The 20,812-nt window shown below is 43.7% G+C and overlaps 1 protein-coding gene across 21 annotated transcripts in view; it reads left to right on the top strand.

Annotated features, from left to right (window-relative positions):
• The window catches only part of CACNA1C (calcium voltage-gated channel subunit alpha1 C), a 710,887-nt gene that overhangs the window by 274,726 nt on the left and 415,349 nt on the right, over window positions 1–20,812 (top strand). For all 21 annotated transcript variants that reach the window (XM_068277205.1, XM_068277193.1, XM_068277198.1 and 18 more), the window contains exon 3: window positions 10,921–11,026. In XM_068277205.1, coding sequence (XP_068133306.1) covers window positions 10,921–11,026 — 106 coding nt within the window. The remainder of the gene's footprint in view (window positions 1–10,920; window positions 11,027–20,812) is intronic.

Raw genomic sequence — 20,812 nt, 5'->3', positions numbered from 1 at the left:
ATATGTGAACACTCTCATAGGGAATCATTGCACAAGCACTTTTAAGGCAATTTCTAAAATCACCAGCGCTTAAAAAAATATGCAAGCGCTCATAGTGTGAACAAGCCCATAAAGTCTGTCCTCTACACTCTGCAGTGTATGTGAGAATGACTTTCAGCTCCTTTAAAATGTTTCGTCCTGCTTTTATATGTCACCTGTATAGAGCGAATTTGCAAGCAAAACAATAATATGACTTGTTTCTATGGGCAACAAGCACAAAAATGAGGCCCATAGTTGCAATTCTACCTGAATAAAACCACTGTGCATATTTAGTACAGGTAGTCCCCGACTTATGAACACCCGACTTACAATTGACCCGCCGATACGAACGGCATGTCTTCTGTGTTTCCACGGAAACAAGTAAAACAATTTTTTTTCAAATTGGACTCATTTTTGAGAAAATCGATAAAAAAAAAGAAATCCAAGAAAAAATGGCTTTTAAACTTGTTACAGGTACAGAGGGCAGAGGTGACACAGAGGTGAACATTGGAAGCACGGGGGGGGGGGGCAGAGGAGGTACAGGGGACAGAGATGGCACAATGTTCCAACTTAAGAACAGATCTAGGTTAATGCTCGATACACACGGTGCGTTCCCGCACTCGATGCACCGCTCGATTCCCATCAATTTGCATCGACTCGATTATTTCCGACATGTCCGATTTGCGCTTCCATGGATCGTTAGGTCGATTTGGCATACTTTGCATGTGAATCGACCTAACAATCATCGAAATGCGCTTGGAAATGCTTGGAAATAATCGAGCAGCCGGAAATCGAGCGGCGCATCGAGTGCGGGAACGCACCGTGTGTATCCTGCATAAGAAAGAGCCTACAGTCCCTATCTCGTTCGTTAACCGGGGACTACCTGTATACAGTAACTGAGGGCTAGTGCACACCAGAGCGGTTCTGAAGCGTTTATAAACCGCTTGCAGGGGGAAAACCGCTTGGCTAATGAAAGTGAATGGGATAGTGCACACCAGAGCGGCTCGTTTTTTCCACAAACGCAAACTCGGGGGCTGCAGCATTTTTTTAGATTTCTGTGGCGTTTCTGCCTCAAAGTTAAACTATAGGAAAGTGGAAAACCGCTCTGAAAAACGCTAGATCAGAGCGGTTTTCCAGACGTTTTTGTTACAGTAGCTGTTCAGTAACAGCTTTACTGTAACAATATTTGTAATCTGCTACACAACAAGGCTACCAAAAAACGCTAGGCATGTTTAGAAAACGTCTCTAAACATGCCTAGAATAGCGCTGAAATCTGCTTCAAAAACCTAGCGTTTTGCAGATCTGCTAGAGGTTTTTAGTGTGCACTGGGCCATTGAAGGCCCTCTTCCCTTTTTAGGAATGGTTGTCCCAATTTGGCAAAATACAGATTTCTTCAGCCCTTCTTTGCTGTCTATAAAAAGTGCACAAGAGATTTCTTCCTTCATGTCAGATCACTTGAAGAAGTTTCTTGCAGTAGTGCTGAAAGTTGAACTGAACGCAATAACTGTTTCGAAACATCTAGAAAGGTGTCCAGGTCAGAAGGAAGGAAGGGGACAGCAGTGGAAAACGGACATATTTTCTTTCTCTATTATATTTTGCCTTTTTTTTTAGAAAGATTCCTAACTAAATATTTTCATGCGCATTTTCTGCACAAAAACTGATTTAAACTGAGAACTCATGTTAATAAATGGGCTAGTTCCCACTTAGGCCTTGTTCACAGGGAGTGAACTCTTTGCCTCGGAAATGAATAAATACAATTTATTTATTTATTAAAAGTGCTAAATTTGTTTTTGTTTTTTAAAGGAAGACTGCTACATATCCTTTTGCACCATGCTTCCAAGTCAGGTAAATTGGGAGATAACCACTTTAACCACTTCCCCTCCCCCGGGACGAGTAACTACGTCCCTGCAAAATGCCACAACTCTGTGCAGGGATTTGGCTACTACGTCCCTCCTTGCTGCATGTTCCCGCTTGCGCCGCCCCCCACCCTCCGTGCTCGTTATCACTGCCAATCGTTAGTTGCTAGATCAATGAATAGGAAGACAGTTCCCATTCATTGATCTGAGGCCCCGACGGCACCGTCACTCACAAAACCCTTCCACGCAGTGCTTCCTGTTTGCGTACTAATACTACCCTTGCGGAAGTCAGCTACGAGGACATCTTGTGGCCAAATAGTAAAATTATATCTACATTCTTTTTTTCAATAAACATCATATTTTTAGCTTATTTTTACATTTAAAATTAACCCCTGACCTCCCAAACTCCCCATTAGTTACCCCATTTTTTTTTGTAAATTTTAAATAAATAAAATTTACAAAGAAAAATATATAAATAGTTAACTTAGGGACTGAACTTTAATATGTATGTAAAGAGGGTATATTACTGTTATTTTTTAAATTATGGGCTTGTTATTAGGGATGCATGCAAAACTGAAAAAATGCACCTTTATTTCCAAATAAAATATTGGCACCAAACATTGTACTAGGGAAAAATTTTATGTGTTGCAATAACCGGGACAAATGGTCAAATAAAATGTGTGGGTTTTAATAATGGTAGCATGTATTGTTTTAAAACTATAATGGCCGAAAACTGAGAAATAATAAATTTTTTCATCTTTTTCTTATTATTCCCTTTAAAACGGGGTTAAAATAAAATAATTCTTAGCAAAAAGTACCCCCCAAAGAAGGCCTAATTGGTGGTGAAAAAAACAAGATATGGATGGTTTTGTTGTGATAAGTAGTAATAAAGTTATAGGAGAATGAATGGAAGGAGCGCCGACAGGTGAAAATTACTCTGGCTTTTTAAAGGATACCACAACTGAAATGTGACAAAATGAGATAGACATGTGTATGTACAGTGCCTAGCACACAGATAACTATGCTGTGTTGCTTTTTTTCTTTCTCTGCCTGAAAGAGTTAAATATCAGGTATGTAAGTGGCTGACTCAGTCCTGACTCAGACAGGAAGTGACTACAGTGTGACCCTCACTGATAAGAAATTCCCCTTTTTTACCTCTTTCTTGCTCTCAGAAGCCATTTTCTGCTAGGAAAGTGTTTTATAGTTGGAATTTCTTATCAGTGAGGGTCACACTGTAGTCACTTCCTGTCTGAGTCAGGACTGAGTCAGCCACTTACATACCAGATATTTAACTCTTTCAGGCAGAGAAAGAAAAAAAGGAACACAGCATAGTTATCTGTGTACTAGGCACTGTACATACACATGTCTATCTCATTATGTCACATTTCAGTTGTGGTATCCTTTAAGGGGAAAAACCCTTCAAGGTGAAGTGGTTAAAGCAAACCTGAAGTAAAAATAATCGTATTAGATAATGAATTGTATGTGTAGTACAGCTAAGAAATAGAACATTAGTAGCAAAGAAAATAGTTTCATATTGGTTTCCAGTACAGCAAGTAAAAAAAAATTCAGTTGTTATCTATGCAAAAGAGCTTCTGTGAGCTATCCCACCCACTGGGTTTTCTGAAGCACTTAAACAGCCAAAAAACAGTGAGAGATAGCTTGTGGTAAGGTTTTACTGCAGGAAAGTTCAAGGGGTCATTATTTCTGCTTTATTCTATAGCTGAAAGTGAACCCAAGGTGAAAATAAACTTATGAGATAAACAATTATATTTACCGTATATACTCGCATACAAGCCGAATTTTTGACCCCCAAAAAGGGGGCCAAAAGTTGGGGGTTCGGCTTGTATGCGAGTCATGGTGGTCCGCGGGTCCCCCCCTCCGCTTGTCCGCGGGTCCCCCGCTCCCCCCATGGCCGCCGCCGCCGCTATTACCTGGCTGCATCTTCTATTTCAATCTCCGTTCTTGTAAACATTCAGAGCAGCGCGCCCGGCGCTGCTACTGTGACGAGGCAGGAAAGAGCGTCCTGTTACTATGGGAACCGCTCTTTCCTGGCTCGCCGCTCGTCACAGTAGCAGCGCCGGGCGCGCTGCTCTGAATGTTTACAAGAACGGAGATTGAAATAGAAGATGCAGCCAGGTAATAGCGGCGGCGGCCATGGGGAGCGGGGACTGTACTGGCTAAACTGGGGCACGTAACTAGCTTTACTGAGCGCTATACTAGCTAAACTGGGGCGCTATACTAGCTATACTGAGCGCTAAACTGGGGCACTATACTAGCTAAACTGGGGCACTATACTAGCTAAACTGGGGCACTATACTAGCTATACTGAGCACTATACTAGCTAAACTGGGGCACTATACTAGCTATACTGAGCACTATACTAGCTAAACTGGGGCACTATACTAGCTATACTGAGCACTATACTAGCTATACTGAGCACTATACTAGCTATACTGAGCACTATACTAGCTATACTGGGGCACTATACTAGCTATACTGAGCACTATACTAGCTATACGGGGCACTTTACTAGCTATACTGAGCACTATACTAGCTATACTGAGCACTATACTAGCTATACTGAGCACTATACTAGCTAAACTGGGGCACTATACTAGCTATACTGAGCACTATACTAGCTATACTGAGCACTATACTGAGCACTATACTAGCTAAACTGGGGCACTTTACTAGCTATACTGAGCACTATACTAGCTATACTGAGCACTATACTGAGCACTATACTAGCTAAACTGGGGCACTTTACTAGCTATACTGAGCACTATACTAGCTGTACTGGGCAGTATACTAGCTAAACTGGGGCACTTTACTAGCTATACTGAGCACTATACTAGCTATACTGAGCACTATACTAGCTATACTGGGCACTATACTAGCTATACTGGGGCACTACCTACCCATACTGGACACTTTACTAGCTATACTAAGACACACTCGGGGAATAAGGCGGCCAGCATTTCCTACCCCCGGCTTATATGGGGGTCAATCATTTTCCCCTGGTTTTTCAGGGAAAAGTTGGGGGGTCGGCTTATATGCGGGTCGGCTTATATGCGAGTATATACGGTATACTCCTAAAAAATAACCTTTTTTAAGCATTCCAGGGTTTTCTTTTATATTTCACTACTTGACCACTGTGGGGTTTTACCCCTGTAGGAGCAGAGCAATTTTCACCTGTCAGCGCTCCTCCCTTTCTTTTGCCAATAACTTAATCACAACTAATCACAACAACATTATTTATATCTTGTTTTTTTCGCCACCAATTAGGCTTTCTTTGGGAGGTACATTATGCTAACAATTATTTTATTCTAAACACATTTGAATTGGAATAATAAGAAAAAATTGAAAAAATGTATTGTTTCTCGTTTTTTGGCCATTATAGTGTTAAAATAACCCGTTCTAATATGGATAAAACCCACCCATTTGTCCCGGTTATTGCAACGTTTAAAATTTTTCCCTAGTACAATGTATTGCACCATTATTTTATTTGGAAATAAAGGTGCCTTTTTTCAGTTTTGCGTCCATCACTATTTATAAGCCCGCAAATTAAACATTACAGTAATATACCCCCTTGACATACCTATTAAAAAAGTTCAGTCCCTATGGCAACTATTTATGTATTTTCTTTTTTTAAATGTAATTTTTACATATATAGATATATATGTATATATTTGGGTACTATGGGGGAGTGTGGGAGGGAAATCGTGAAGGATTGCGGAAAAGCCGCCGCGTGCTCTGACGGCGCAGCGGCTAGTTCCGCGTTCATCCTGGCGGTTTCTGCGCGGCGACATGTGTCTGATGTGGTTCAGCCTTCCTGTGCACATAGGCTTAGGAATACGCGTGCGCGCGCCGAGAGGCAGAAGCTTTATGGGAAGCAGAAAGGGGTCAGCTGACTCTACTGGTCAGCTGATCCCAGAACGAACGGCGGTTGGCTGAAGGGGACTGGGTGGCGCTGATGTGCGCTGCACTGTATAGCGGCTTGTCCTTCAGTCTCACGTTGTCTGCCGTTGCGAATGCTTATGTGTTGGCACACAGACCACAGTCAGATCCTACAGTGTGTTAAGAGCCAGGTGGACCTGGGGATTCACACTGAGCTAGATTACTCTTGTGGCTTTACTGTTATGATTTAGACCAGTTCCAGGGTGTTGTGACTACGGACCTCACACCCAAGACTAGGATACTGTGTCAGTTCTATATTATGCTTTAGACCAGTTCCAGGGTGTTGTGACTACAGACCTCACACCCAAGACTAGGATACTGTGTCAGTTCTATGTTATGCTTTAGACCAGTTCCAGGGTGTTGTGACTACGGACCTCACACCCAAGACTAGGATACTGTGTCAATTCTATGTTATGCTCTAGACTAGTTCCGGGGTGTTGTGATCACGGACCTCACACCCAAGACTAGGGTATTCGGTAGGCTAGTTCCAGGGTGCTGTGATCACAGACCTCACACCCAGAGCTAGGATTGTTTTGTATGTGTATTTACCTTAGCCCGGTTCCAGGGCATAGAGAATAGGCCCTCACACCTAGTTAGGGCAAGTCTGTTCATATTAGCAGCAGGGCTTCCTGCAACCCAGCCTCGGTCCCTCTCCTAGGGAGTTCTCAGGCTACAGGAATATTCCCCACAGTCAGGGGAGTATTCCTCAAGTCACTCAGGCCACCGTGGTCCCTGGTGGTCTATGCTCAGAGTTGTACTGTTACACCAAACACTCACATTATACTGGTGTCCAGAGGTTAGACATACCCGGATTATTGGTGATACTGCAGATCATCCATAATCTGGTGTATATCTGCATTACGGGTGATTCTGCAGATCACCAGTAATCAGATTCTCTCTGCGTGTTGACACCCATCGTTACAGAAATGGTTAATTTTAGATGTAAGTGTAGGTATTTTGTGTTGTGATGTAGTTTTACTATTTGGCCACAAGATGTCCTCAGTCATTATTTCCGATTCGCGTACGTAAGGACGTGAATCAGAAATAATGCGTGGCTGTGTAACACCCGGAACATACAATGACGCAGGCATCTAATAGATGCCAGTGTTCATTGATTCGAGGGACTTAGATTTATGAATGGGAACTGCGTTCCCATTCATGTCCCCGCTAACTGGCGGTAACAGTAGCACGCGTGGCTGCATGCACAGGAGCAGGCAGAAGCCGCCCGCTCCCATTGACTAATTTGAGTGGCCCTGGGATTTCAAAATGAAGTTTCCCAGAGCGTGATTATACTGCACCTGGTGCAGTAAGTAGTTAAACATTTCAAAAGTTAGTTGAATGTTTTAAGGTATCTAATCGGTGGCAGCCTATTAAGTGTCCCAGAGTCAGAAAAAAGGTTAATAGTTCATGTATTTTATCTCTCCCTGCTCTGAGAAGCTGTATTCTGCCAGGAAAACGTTTAACCACTTTACCCCCCGCGGTACGAATTTCCCCGTCCCTTTTTTCCCCCCCTAAAAATCCAAGGGACGGAGAAATCCGTACCTTCCGCGCTACCGCCGCTGTCCGCGCTCCCACCACTCGTGCGCGCGCTCCCGCCGCTCGTGCACGCCGCCGCCTGCTCGCCCGGAGAGTACTAGGTATGCGCTCGTACTTAAAGGAATACTTAAATACTTATGCTGCTATAGCGTATATATATACGCTATAGCAGCATAGAGAGTGATAGCAGCGGCTGGGAACGCGGAAAATCAGCCGCGTTCCCAGCCTGTCGGCGGCTGTCGCCGAACCGGAAGTAGCCGCCGGCGGGGACAGGACGATCGGAGCGGGGCTGCGAGGGCACCATCCAGCTTCGGGGTGCTGAGGGATGCCCCAGGTGAGTAAATGTCATTTTTTTTTTTTGACTTAAGTATTCCTTTAAGTACGAGCGCATACCTAGTAAAAGGAAGCACTTGTGCCCACCATCTTTCCTTTAGGCACAAGAACTTCCTTTAGACTGGGAGCAGTAATTGGGTAACATCTGCAAATCTGTAGTAAAGAGACCAACTGCACCAAATACTTTACATATTTAAAGCACAAATTAAGAAACAAGTTTGCAAAAAATGTTGTTTGTGCTAAAAAATATGAAATGCATTGCTAATACTGTAAATGCATTCAGGGAAAATATACCTGAACTGGGAATGTAGGTATTTTTAACCCTACCCCTTCAGCCCTTCTTTTAATCATCGTCATTGCTGTTGTGTACATAAATAGGATCCACACTGATTGCTGCTCCCACGCTGTATGCAAACAGCAGCACAGTGGGGGGAGCAGAATTCAGCTGGACCCAGAACCTGGCATAGCAGGCAAAGACTTGCAGAGCACATGTCGTCCATTAGTCTTCACTTATACCTTTCCATGGCAGCCTGATGGTAGCAAAATGCTCTGTGTACATTTATTTTATATTATTAATAATATGAAAATGTATTTTGAACTGTTCAGTGTGCATTATGAAGGCAACACAATACATCCATATATACAGTATGTCCTTAAAAGTTATTACAATGTCCCAAAAAGCTTCAGTGTGTAAAAATAGTATGTGCTTCACTTCTCTACATCTGAATATACCGTCTAATGGCTTTAATATGTTAGATGTTGCAGTGCAATGCAGTGTATTTTATCAACCATATGCATCAGCAGAAGCTGGAGGGCCCTTTCTCACTGGGGCGGTACAGTGTGGTAATTTTACCACAACCCACCACAGTACTATCCTGAGCCTTCCCTTTCTTCAGGTAAGGATCTTATTTTGAACCTGAGTTTCATGTCGGAATTCCTTTAAAGAGAACCCGAGGTGGGTTTTAAGAAAGCTGTTAGGTCACAGAGGCTGGTTTTGTATACTATCAACAGCCTCTGTTACTATACCGTGCCCCCCCCAGGCCCCTCCTGCACTCTGCTGTCCCCCCCCCCCCCAAAAAAAAAACAGCGTGTCGCTAGCAGGCTGTTTACATCCAGGGTGTCACTCTCCGCCACACCCCTGCCTCCTCTATAGTGCCGCTCCCCACCTGCATCCCTTCCCTCCCTGCCTCTGTAAGCTGATTGGAAGGTAGGGATGCAGGCCTGGAGCGGCGCTATAAAGGAGGCAGGGGAGCAGCGGATAGTGATATCCTGGATGTAAACAGCCTGCTAGCGACACGCTTTTTGGGAGGGGGACAGCAGAGCACAGGGGGGCCGGGGGGGGGGGGGGCATGGTATAGTAACAGAGGCTGGTGATAGTATGCACAACCAGACTCTGTGTCCTAATAGCTTTCTTAAAACCCACCTTGGGTTCTCTTTAAGGCCCTGTTCACAGTGCTCAGTTGAATTGCAGAATAATTCCGCATGTCACATGTCATCTCACTGCCCATACATTTCTATGGGGCTGTTCACAGTACTGCGTTGTAACTGATCGCGTTTTTCTAACTAGCTGCAAGCAGGCTTTGTATTAAAGTCTATGTCCAGCCTCCATTGCAGTTCACACACATTATAGCACATTATAATGCGTGCCTTATGCAACCGACCACTGTCCTCACAGTATGCTTGCACATATAGGCACCGGTATAGCAACACAACGTGCACAGTGTGAAAGGGATCACATCTGTCTGTGGTCCCCCCCCCCCCCCCATGAAAACAGAGAGGTAAATCCAAGGAATTATAGGAATTATATTGTGGTGTTCATACCAACATTTGTGCTTGACATTTGATCAGCATTGCATCTGGTGGTCATCTCATGCAATGGGGATATCCTTTTGGGGAACATAGTCATTTGCTAAAGAGGAAATTAACATTCAGCAAACATTACAGGAGGATGCAGGGTAACGTCACTGTAGTGGTTGTCTTTTCACCAGATGCTGTTCCTGTGGCTTCCCACTGCTTGTGTAAGCCAAGCCTTTCAATAATAAATAACATGTACAATGCAAAAATGTGTGTCGTTGAAACTACATGATTACCATAGGCAAAGATAATATTTCATTCATCCATTGCAGGTTTTCAGAGTAACTTATGGTATCTTTAATGGAGATTCTGAGACCTCCTTGGAAAATCAGGACCAACATGTCGAAAAAAAAATGAAATCAGGTCTATAGGGAACAGTTGTGAGAAAAGAGGATCCTCCCGACTGTAGTCCAAGCTGGTTAAAAAATGTGTTTTCAAGACTGTGAGTTGCTGACATTGGTTTCCCCAGGGGAGAGGAGCAACACAACAATCTGTGTCCGCTGCTCTTCATTTTAATAAACTGGAGAGTGGATTTCAAATGGATGGGTCGAAGTCTGCAAGAATTTTCTATGGGCCAGTTCACACTGACAGTAATTCCAGTACAATACACTGGTGCTGGGGTGTCCCCTCCTTCCTTTCCTGCAGTGACAGTGCACTCACAACAACAAGAGAAAAGCAGAGAAAATGGGGTACTCCCTCAATTTTAAGCAATCTTGATCCAGCTTTAATATTATTGCAAAGTACAGTAAAAATAGAAATATCACACTCACTTCTGTGGGTCTTAACTCCAATAGGACCCACTGGCTAAAAGCACTTCCCACCTACATGGTACTCAGACACGTCTCCAAATGCAGGGTACTCGTGTTGCCTGCTCTCTCTGACACTGCAGGAAAGAAAAGAGGGGACACCCCAGCACCAGTGTATTGTGTTGGAACTTCAGCACAGCAGCCTTGGCTTATTGGATTTACAGAGACTATTGGGATATGGTCTAACTGCAGGAGCTGGCCAGTTCAAGTTATTTGAAAAAGGGCATCTATACTCGTTGTTTATCCTACCCACAGTTCACACTGACACATTCTTTTTTTGTCTGTTGCAGAAAAGTCCTGCTGCACGCCTTTTGCATGACGGCAAATAGCGTTGGCTTTCATTTGATGGCATGTTTACACTGCAGAGTGGCAGCAGACCCTGCAATGACTGTTCATTCATCAAAATGGAAACCTCTGAGGCAGTGTGAACACAGCCCTATAATGAAGCACTTGATGGGAATGTTTTAATGCCCAGTTACTAAATGCTGGTGAACCAATACACTTCATTTATGTATTTCTAGGTTAATGATGTGACATTATTGCCTTAACTCTTCCTCTAGACCCTTTGAAATCATTATTTTGCTGACTATTTTTGCCAACTGTGTGGCCTTAGCTGTGTACATCCCCTTCCCGGAGGATGACTCCAACGCTACCAACTCCAACTTGGTAAGTTCAGTGCGGGATTTTCTTCCTTCTGGGTGATATTTATTAAATGTAAAAATGTCTTCAATATGCTTTATTTATTGTCAATTTTACTGATTTGCTGCTCTGTTAAGTAAAGTTCTGCCAAGTCCAGCAAGGCATGGAGTAAGTATACAGGAGGTGGTCCCTATACAACAGGGGTCAGGAACCTTCTTGGCTGAGAGAGCCATAAACACCACATATTTTAAAATGTAATTCCGTGAGAGCCATACAATATGTTTCAAACTGGGACAGTGCGTATGCACAGCAGAGGGCTCACGTCCCTGTTGCCATGGTGATGTGTACACAGTTGATCCTTCAGGAAGCGGAAGTGACAAACACGCCTTTAGCTTCTCTTGGGTTTCAGCAACATCAACAATTTCCCCAAGAGCTAGACAGGAGAAATACGACTAACAGCTTGTACAATTAGTTGGGGAGGTTGATTCACTTTGTAGGACAAGATCCCCGCACTTTGACCTTATAGGCTGTCTTTCAAGTTACAGGCAGCCTATTGGGCCAATCAAACTGCAGGGATCTCGTCCTACAATGTAGCTTAGTGAATCAACCCCTACTGATTTGTCTGTGAGCCATATGTAGCCATCAAAAGAGCCACATCTGGCTCCAGAGCCATAGGTTCCCTACTCCTGCTATACAAGTTACTAACCCCTCTTTTTATCCAGTAAATGCAAGGTCCCCTGAAATTGATACTTTTCAGGATCTCATTGAGAAGGAGTTGACCGAGTTTTCCAGGGTGTCCAGGGCCCAGTTTGACCTCTCCCCCTCATAGCGTCAGGCACTAAGTACATTACAGAACAACGCTGATATTGTTAAACGCTCAGCAGACAAGGGGGGTGCAGTTGTTGTCCTGGATGCCCTGGATTACCATGCAGAGGCCCATAGACAGTTGGGGGACACAGATGTGTATCGGCCTTTATCCTGTGATCCTACCCGTGATTACCTAAGGGATCTTTGGGGGCTCATGGAACTCGGACAGAGTATGGGTGTTTTCACACCACATCTTTTTGAATTTCTATGCCCATCTCATCCAGTTGTTCCGGTGTTTCATCACCTCCCCAAGATCCACAAACCGGGCGCTCCGACACCGCCGCCCCCCTCCCCACCCCCCCGGGCCGGCCAACTGTGGTGGGTATTGGCTCCATGGGGGAGCGCCTGGGTAAATCGGTCAATGCACATCTCCAACCACTGTATTCTAGATTACCCGGTTATCTCCAGGACACTCGACATGTTCTTTCCAGTTTTGCTAATTTTGAATGGAGTGAGGGGTTTTTATTGGGTAACCATGGATGTCACCTCTTAGTATTCTTCGATCCCTCATAAGCTGGCTTTAGAGGCATTAGAATTTCATCTAACCACATAATCGTTTGGATTATGTTAATCAAAATCATCTTAACTTGAATTTTACAATTAATTTTAATGCTACTACTACAGACTATCTGGCTCTTACTTTGGTTGGCAATCCTGTTTCTTACAAAGTTTCTACATGCAATTATTGGAAATCTACTGCAGGCAATTCCACTCTTTTAGCTAGCTCCTGTCATCCTAAACATACAATTAATGCATTTCCTACAGGAGAACTTTTCAGAGCAGCACGTAACTGTTCTGATCCAGCTGAACTTAATGTGGAGTACAATCTGGTGGAGGAGAGACTCAGACAAAGGGGGTATACAAATAAACAACTGACACTGGGTCGCCTCAAGGGTACTAGGAGACCACGAAGTGAGCTTCTGGGAGGAAACAGACAAGATCAGAATAGTACGGAGGCAGTGACCTTTGTCACCGAATACAGTCTGGAAAATAATAAGATCACTAACATAGTGAGGAAATATCTTCCAGTAGTGCATTCAGACTCTAAACCAAAAATGGTCCTTTATAAAGGGTGCCGCTTCTCTGCCAGAAGGACCCGCACTTTAGGGACCATTTTGTCTCCAAGCCTCTTCCGCTCTCCGATTCCAGCATGTACCCCCACATGGCTCGCTACCATGGGTTCCTATCCCTGGGGTTTTCCCACACGACATTATTGCACCTATCATAAACAGGGCACTTCCATCTTTTCTTTTACGGCAAATAAAACTTCCTATAAAGCAATACATTAACTGTTATAATAAATATACTATCTATGTTGTCTCATGCTTGATTTGCCGTTTACGATATGTGGGATGTACGACCCGAAACCTAAGAGCTAGGATTGGTGAGCACTACTTTGGTGCTAATTGGAAAACCTTTTGTAAGTCCACAGTGTCTGAACATTTTGAATTGACACACAAAAGTGATATGACCTCCTTTGTCTTTCAAGGGGTGGAACGGGTTCGCTGTCCTATTAGAGGTGGTGATCTTCAGAGGCTTCTCCTTAAACGTGAGGCCTACAGGATACATAGAATGCACACCCACACCCCCGAAGGTCTTAACACTCGTTGGGATGTGAATCTCATGTATGAATATTGATTTATCTATTTTTGATCAGTACATATGTTAGGGTTCATCTTTTTTTCTGCCACCTAATAACCCTTTTCTTAGGGCTCTTTCACATTAGGGCAGATTTTCTGTGTTTCAACGCAAAGGATAAAGTTTGCGTTACCCAAGGTGAAATGAAAGTCCATAGACTTTCATTTTAGCTTTCACATATAACGCAGCCTTTTTGTGTGTTGCGTTCCACTGCACCCAGGCGCAGTTTTTTGGCCAACGCTAGCTTTATGCGTTGCAATGTTAGTCAATGTAAAACGCACACTATGCGCGTTTTTAATCCGTTAACGCAGGCAATCAGTCCCAGAATGCAACAGATGAACAATGTAGAAAGTTGACAACTAAAAGAAAAAAAAATTACCTGCGTTTTTCTATGTGCAGTAACGCATTGAAAACGGATTAAAAACGCACACTCACTGCAGTGCAACGCATATCAAAACGCAGTAAAAGGCATACAACAAAACGTATGCTTTGAGCATTCTCCAACGCAAGCTCTGATGTGAAAGAGCCCTTAGCACCTCCTTTTTCTATTTAATGGATAATAATTTTTTTAATTAGGTGTTTTTTATACATTGTCATATTGTTTTTGCATGTTTATATATATGATCTAAATTGATTCTATATGATATGTGTGGGGTGTCTTTTTAAGGGAGTGGGCTGAGGATTTGGGTGGAGTCTTTTCTCCGCTCACCTACACATAGCTCACTTTCTTGCAGGTTTATTTTAACCATGACTAAGGGCAGATTCTGAGCCCGATACGCTTCAGTTGATCCTGTGGATGTATTGTCTTTCTATGTGGAGGTACCAATAAAACAATACCGGTTTTCATCTATACCACCTGGTTTGCAGATCCTTCTTGTTTGTCTATGTGGAATGGCTTGGCTTACCAGATCCTGCACCGGAGGGTGAGAATTAATGGGGGTTTTAGAGTGTGCTGGACATTCTTTTTGTCCAGCAAGGCATACTGGGTCCTCTATTCCGCTCTCATCTAATTTAGCTATTCAGGTTTTGGTTAGTTGTAGCCTGAAAGTAATTTTGAGTGGGACATTGAAGGACATAAGTGAAAGTGCAAACCTGACTTAGATTTATAAAAACTTTCTGCATATCATTTGTCAGCTCATCTTTTGCCGGGGGGGGGGGGGGGGGGGGGGTGTTTAAGAGTGCGTTTGAAGATGTCCAGGTTTGGAGCATGATCTACAGGCTGTGGAAGAGAGTTCCAGATGAGGGATGATGCTTGTGTGAAGTCCTGGATGCAAGAATGAGAGGAGGCGATCAGCTTAGAGGCCAGGAGAATTTCTTGGGAGGAGCGAAGTTTGCGGGAGGGATAGTATCTAGAGATTAGTGAGGAGATGTATGGAGGGGACCATTTGTTAAGGGCTTTGTATGTTAGAGTCAGGAGTTTGACCTGGATCCTCTGGATAGACAGTGGAGGGAACAGCACAGTGGGGCTGCATCAGAGGAGCGGGTGGAGAGGTGAATGACGCGGGCAGCTGAATTTAGAAGGGATTGAAGAGGTGCTAGCCTGTTATTTGGTAGACCACAGAGCAGGGTGTTGCAGTAGTCTAGGAAAGAGATGTTTACTGATGTACGTTTTTTTTTTTAATTTGCTTATTTCCTGTACAGCTGACTAAGCAGATATTTGTGGTTTTATTCGGGAGCACATTTAATATTCATCATGTGCTTTGTTTGAAGGAAGTGCACTAATTGCATTTTATTGTTGAAGTCAGTTGTAATGTGCTCAGCTTTATTGCTTGTCTTTGCTTTATGGATTGTTTACGGACAATGCCCAAATAGAAGCATTTGCATCTGTACGCCTGGTACTCCACACTTTAAAAAAGACAGCATGAGCTGCTGGTTTTATTCCAATTTTTAGTAAATGCTTCTTCCGTAGGAATGATTTGTAATGTGTATAGCATGGGTTTTTTTTTTGTGCGCTAGAGCCATAAAAAATAAAAAATGTTCATATACTACACCAAATAGGCACACCAAAAACAAGCTGCAGATTGGTCTTGGCATGTCAGATGCATCATCTTTAGTAGGTAGCCCTGTGTTTGGGGACTAGAAAGTTCTAGTTCTAAGCAGCTCTCGTGCAGGCGCAGTAGATCCCCATCGGCCTCTGCACCGGAGGGGACCCCGGGCCACCAGCTGGATGCAGAGCTGCAGCGAGGGCACAGGACGGCAGCCAGGAGCTGGGGGAAGCCCCGGGTAAGTAGATTTTTGTTTTTTTAATTACCTCGGATCAGATCTGTCCTTTAAAGATATCAAAGGTTGGAGAGTGACAGATGGGTTGTGGAATGCCTGATCAGAAAACCGATTGGATCTGTCGGAAATTATCTATCAACCCATCTATCTGATGGGAAATTGCACAGTGTATACCAGGCATAACAGTGAGCAGCAGCAGAGGAAGAAAGACAAATATCTCCTAGTAGAAAACGTAGGAGATATAAAGTGATAAGGGTCTTTATCTCTTCATCAGTTTAACTCACAAATTACCTCTCGTCAGGCTAAATCTACACAATGTGCATTGTGCTCTGCATGTTATACCATGCACATTATTTTTCACAGCATGAAGATTGCTATGGTAATGTGCTTGTTAAAACACGCACATTATTCAGAAACTTACTGTAGAGATTGAGTTTGAACAACGTGGACCATTACAGTTCTAAGATGTAAACATGTCTGTACAGTTACATGGGCAGTGCATTCACATGAAGCAACCCAGTGCAAACCAATGTAGTGAGAAGCAGTGCAGTGTGAAGTAGTGTAGAGTGAAGCAGTGCAGCATAGTGTGAACGCAGTCTAGTTGAGGTGAAAAATAAATAAGCTGACATAATTCAAAAGAAAGCTTTGTGAATCAACCCAATGTAATGCACATGACAGTATCACCCATCTTTTGGTGGCATCTCCTTTACCGATAATACTTATACATACAGCTCTCCTTTATCCATAAGGTATGGCTCTGTATAATATTATTTGCTGTTTGTGGTGAGAGTGAGGCAGTAGTAATTATAGAGTGGTGAACTAAAAGAAGCCTGAAAGACCTGTGCTAAGGAAAATACAAATCACAGTCATGTGATCACTTTTTTCTATGTGAAATGCAACACCCATAATGCAGCACTTCAGGAAAGTGGATGGAGCCCCTGTAAGTTGTATTAATGATTCTGTGTAATTCAAGCCCTATGAAACTCAAAAACCAAACGTCAGAGACAATGCTGACTAGCATCTGTTCACCACCTAGCTAGGTATTTTGACTCTGGATCTGTGTTTAGCCACTGCAGGCCCTTAAGTCATCTGAAGGAGGCACAGAAGTCAGCTACTCAGAAACGACCTCAGTGCCAAAATCATAGCGCCAGATCTCCGTCTCCACCGAAGCAGCAGGTGCCAAGATGACACAGCAGTCAGTGTAATCTCTGCTCTTTTCATTTCAGCACAGGTTTTGTGTGATTTCAGCACCAGTGATTTAAGGTTTTAAGGGCTGTTGTTAACCTTCATTTTTGAGGCTACAGGAGGACGTGACGGGGAGTCGTATTTGAGGTTACTGGGGATTTATGTTGTAGGTGGTTACTAGGACACAGGGGGGGGGCTGATGCGGCTGCGATCCCATTCATCTACAACGGAATCACGCCACCAAAGCATGGAAATGCATGCAAGGAATTGCAACGCAGACACAATTGTGAACATCTGATTTTCCTGCCTACCACATTACTGTGCATTGCTGAAAATGCAATCAACAAGTGGAGACAAGGCCTTGGCCATTCGCTGTGCTGTCAGGGAATGCCTGTACTGATGCTAGATTATTATGAATGACTAGGAATGTGCAGGCCACTGCAGGTTTCCAAGAAGGAGATTACAATTTATGAACTGGTGCAGGAGGTATTTTCCTTTTTTTTATGTTGCAAAAATTGCAAGATTTTAAAAAAAAACATTTTACACATTATTAATTTAACATAATGCTCTTTTCAAGGCATGTAAATAAAATGACTGTGCCTGAACTGAGGCTTTAGCACGCAGCAGTTACTGTATTATGCGCCGTGGGGGAGTCATCCTTTAAGGAGAGGATCTTCCGGAATGAGTCAGTGAATTTGTCAGGTTGCTGGTGGCAAAACTTTCACCTGTGCCGGAGATTTGTGTCAAATGCAAGAAGCAGCCCTGGGATTGAATCCAGCCAAGGCGAGATAATCTTTCTAGTCACGCTCCCCGCTGATCACAGCGCCTTAATACATTCCTAGGTGGCTGCCAGAGCCCGAGGATGAGTCACACTTTGTTATTCTGGACAAAAACACTCATATTTCAATAAAAATCACTGTGTTCCCCCAGCAAAATATGACGTGAAAGGGACCAAACCAACCCACCCTAATCATCAGGTTAACTCTTCCCATGCAAGCTGGGGATTGGGGTAGTACCGGTACTGCTGGTGCTGAAGAGGTTAATTGTCTGTTAACCTTTCCCCCCCGGCGATGCGTCAGCATGTCGCCGCTCTACACTACCATTCAGGAGAAGTCTCAGTATGCTTGTTTCTATGCGATAGGAATGATTGGACACTTGGCCACTCTATCCTTATCCCAATCCGGCATGTCATTCACAAACAGTGGGGTCGGCAGCCGTATGGCTACATACAAAATACATAATTCTATGTCTACTGGTATAGTTCATGGCAAATAGGTAGAGATGATAAAAAAACCACTGATTTAACAGGAATCAAAATTTGCAGTGGCTGAACCCTCACATGGGTTACTCAGGTTTGAAGCTGCCAATAAATTAATTGCCGTAAGATGGTGCTATATAAATCAAAACAGCTGACAGAGACAAAGACTCTTCAAAGTTGTATAAATACCTGGGGCTTCCTCCAGCCCATCCGCAAAGATTGCTCCCACAGCGCCATCCTCTCTGTCTTCTGCACTGGGTCCTGTAAGTTCGGCCAGTCGCGGCCAGTCTGAGTGAGCTCCCTCCATTTCCCTCTAGTGAGAATAGTACTGCGCTGCCCGAGAGAGACGGAGAGAGCGCACTGCGCTTACGTAGACTGGCTGCGGCAGGCCGAAGTTACAGAACCCGGTGCAGAAGACAGAGAAGACTGAGGACAGCGGCGTAGGAGCAATCTGTGCGGATAGGATAGGAGGAAACCCCAGGTATTTATAAAACTTTAAAAAGAGTCTACGTCTCTGGTTTCCTTTAATAAGTCCACACCCCTGCAAATTCTGGTTCTGCTTCCGCAAATTCCAGTTCCTGTTAAACTCAAATTCGCATTTTAGTTGAATTTTTCTTATCATCCCTAGCCTTCACCGGAAAATGCAAGGATAATTCACATGATCAATTAATCTGAATCGATTTGTACTTCTCTGATGGGTTGATGATAATCGGCCACAACAGGGACAAAAAGTGTGACATGATCACATGAATGGGACTGACCAATCAGAGAAGTACAAATCAACATGTGCTTTTCCATGCATTCCCTTTGCAGCAAAAGTTCTCCTTGAGAAGTTGGTCATCTCTAGACATTCTTATCCAGATATGGAGATTGTATGACATCAAAAACCCATCTACAGTTTTACCTTTTTTTTTGTCCCTCTCCCTCTCACCCTTCCTACCTAAAGTTTCCCGCTATAGATACAATCTTGATTGTTCAGTCTTACCAAATGTATTTAGTAGAAGGGTAAACTGAGGGAATATGCTTTGACTGGATACTTTATTTAGTTCCCTAATATTACATAGAAGTGGTAAGATTGTACAATCAGTATTATATATGATTATATCGTTGGTGGGCACCTAAACAGTAAGTTAACACCCCTTCTCCAAAACCCCCATTTTGTTCACCTGAAGCCAAGAAGGTCCAGAGATGCTGTGACATTCTCTGTCAACTTTTCTCATTGCAGAGGACTCAACCTGTCCTTCGCTGCTCATTGGAAGGGAGGCTGTCACGGCCATTGACCTCCCTCTGGTATATTGGTTAGCTAGAGGTTTGGTTTCAGCGGGTGATGCAAGTGGGGGGTACATGGCGATGTGCTTGTGGTGTGTGGTTTTTGATGTGCGGCTTGGCAGGTTTTGAGAGGGGGAGTTGAGTCCACTCTGAGTGGCTTAGGCTTGCATAGCTGTCTGGTGGGGTTTTGTGATCCTGAATGTGAGAGCCCAGGTACATTAATCCAGGAATATTTTTGGAGGTGAGGTGTATTGATTAGCTGAGGGATAAGAGGATGTTAAAAGATTGTGTCAACCAACACAGATATTTCCCTGTGGGCAGGGTTTCTGCTGCCACCACTTGAGGTTAGGGCTCATTCACACTAGGGGTGTGCGGTATAATGAAACACATGGCCATCGATCCTCACTATGTATCACAAGAACAATTTCATTCAGTTACTACTGTGCAATACTGCAATGTCACAGAGATATTGTGATGGTTCCGAGACCACAGAGCCCAGAGACACAGTGTATAGCGGCAGATTAAACAAAACCCGACTGGCGGGGCATTTATTGGTCACACAGTTCACACAAAAAGTTCACAATATTACTATATAATCCACAAAGAAGTGTCCGATTCCCCCTACCAAGCAGTCACAATTCCCAGCTTCGCAGGCAAAGCAACATAAGTCCCAAAGTTCCAGTAACTCCACCAATAGAAGGTGTCCAAGAGGTGCACAACAGATCCCAACAGTCCCAATAGATGCAGTTCTCATCAGTCCCAATATCCAGTAGACATCCGACAAGTCTACACGACCAGATGCAGGTGAGATACACCAGTCCACAGTCCAGGGCCTCAGGACACTAAGTTCAGCACATCCTATCTGTGTCCTGGCCGCATGGGGAATTCTCCTGGCTCACAACAGATCCTGGGAGCTGCTCTCCCTTCCCCAGACACAATCCAACTCCTTTCCATGAGGTACAAACATGAAACCAGCTCTGCTCTCAGGTGCCTAGCTGTCTGCCTCCTGTGGAGAGCCAACCACTCAGCAGCCTAAATAGTGAATGGCCTAATGCTGGGAATACACATTTCGTTTTTGCCTTCGTTTTAGCCTTCGTTTCGATTGTGCCTTTTGTCCTTTTCGTTCCCGAAATAATCGAACGTACGGTTAATATCACCACCCACGGTTTCGTTTTTTTTTTTCGATTCTGATGGTTTCGTTTTTCCAATAATCGAAGGCTGCAAAGAAACGAAACGAAAATCCCTTTTTACAGGGACGGACTAACATAAACGAACATATAATCGATCTGAACAGCCATCAAGCCTACCAATGGCTCGATTAGATGGATAAAGAGAGATAATATCAAACATGTTCGATCACTAGTCGTTCGTTTTTG

Source organism: Hyperolius riggenbachi, chromosome 3 (genome assembly GCF_040937935.1).
Source record: "Hyperolius riggenbachi isolate aHypRig1 chromosome 3, aHypRig1.pri, whole genome shotgun sequence".
Classification (NCBI taxonomy): domain Eukaryota; kingdom Metazoa; phylum Chordata; class Amphibia; order Anura; family Hyperoliidae; genus Hyperolius; species Hyperolius riggenbachi.
This window is presented reverse-complemented; position numbering and strand designations above follow the sequence as displayed.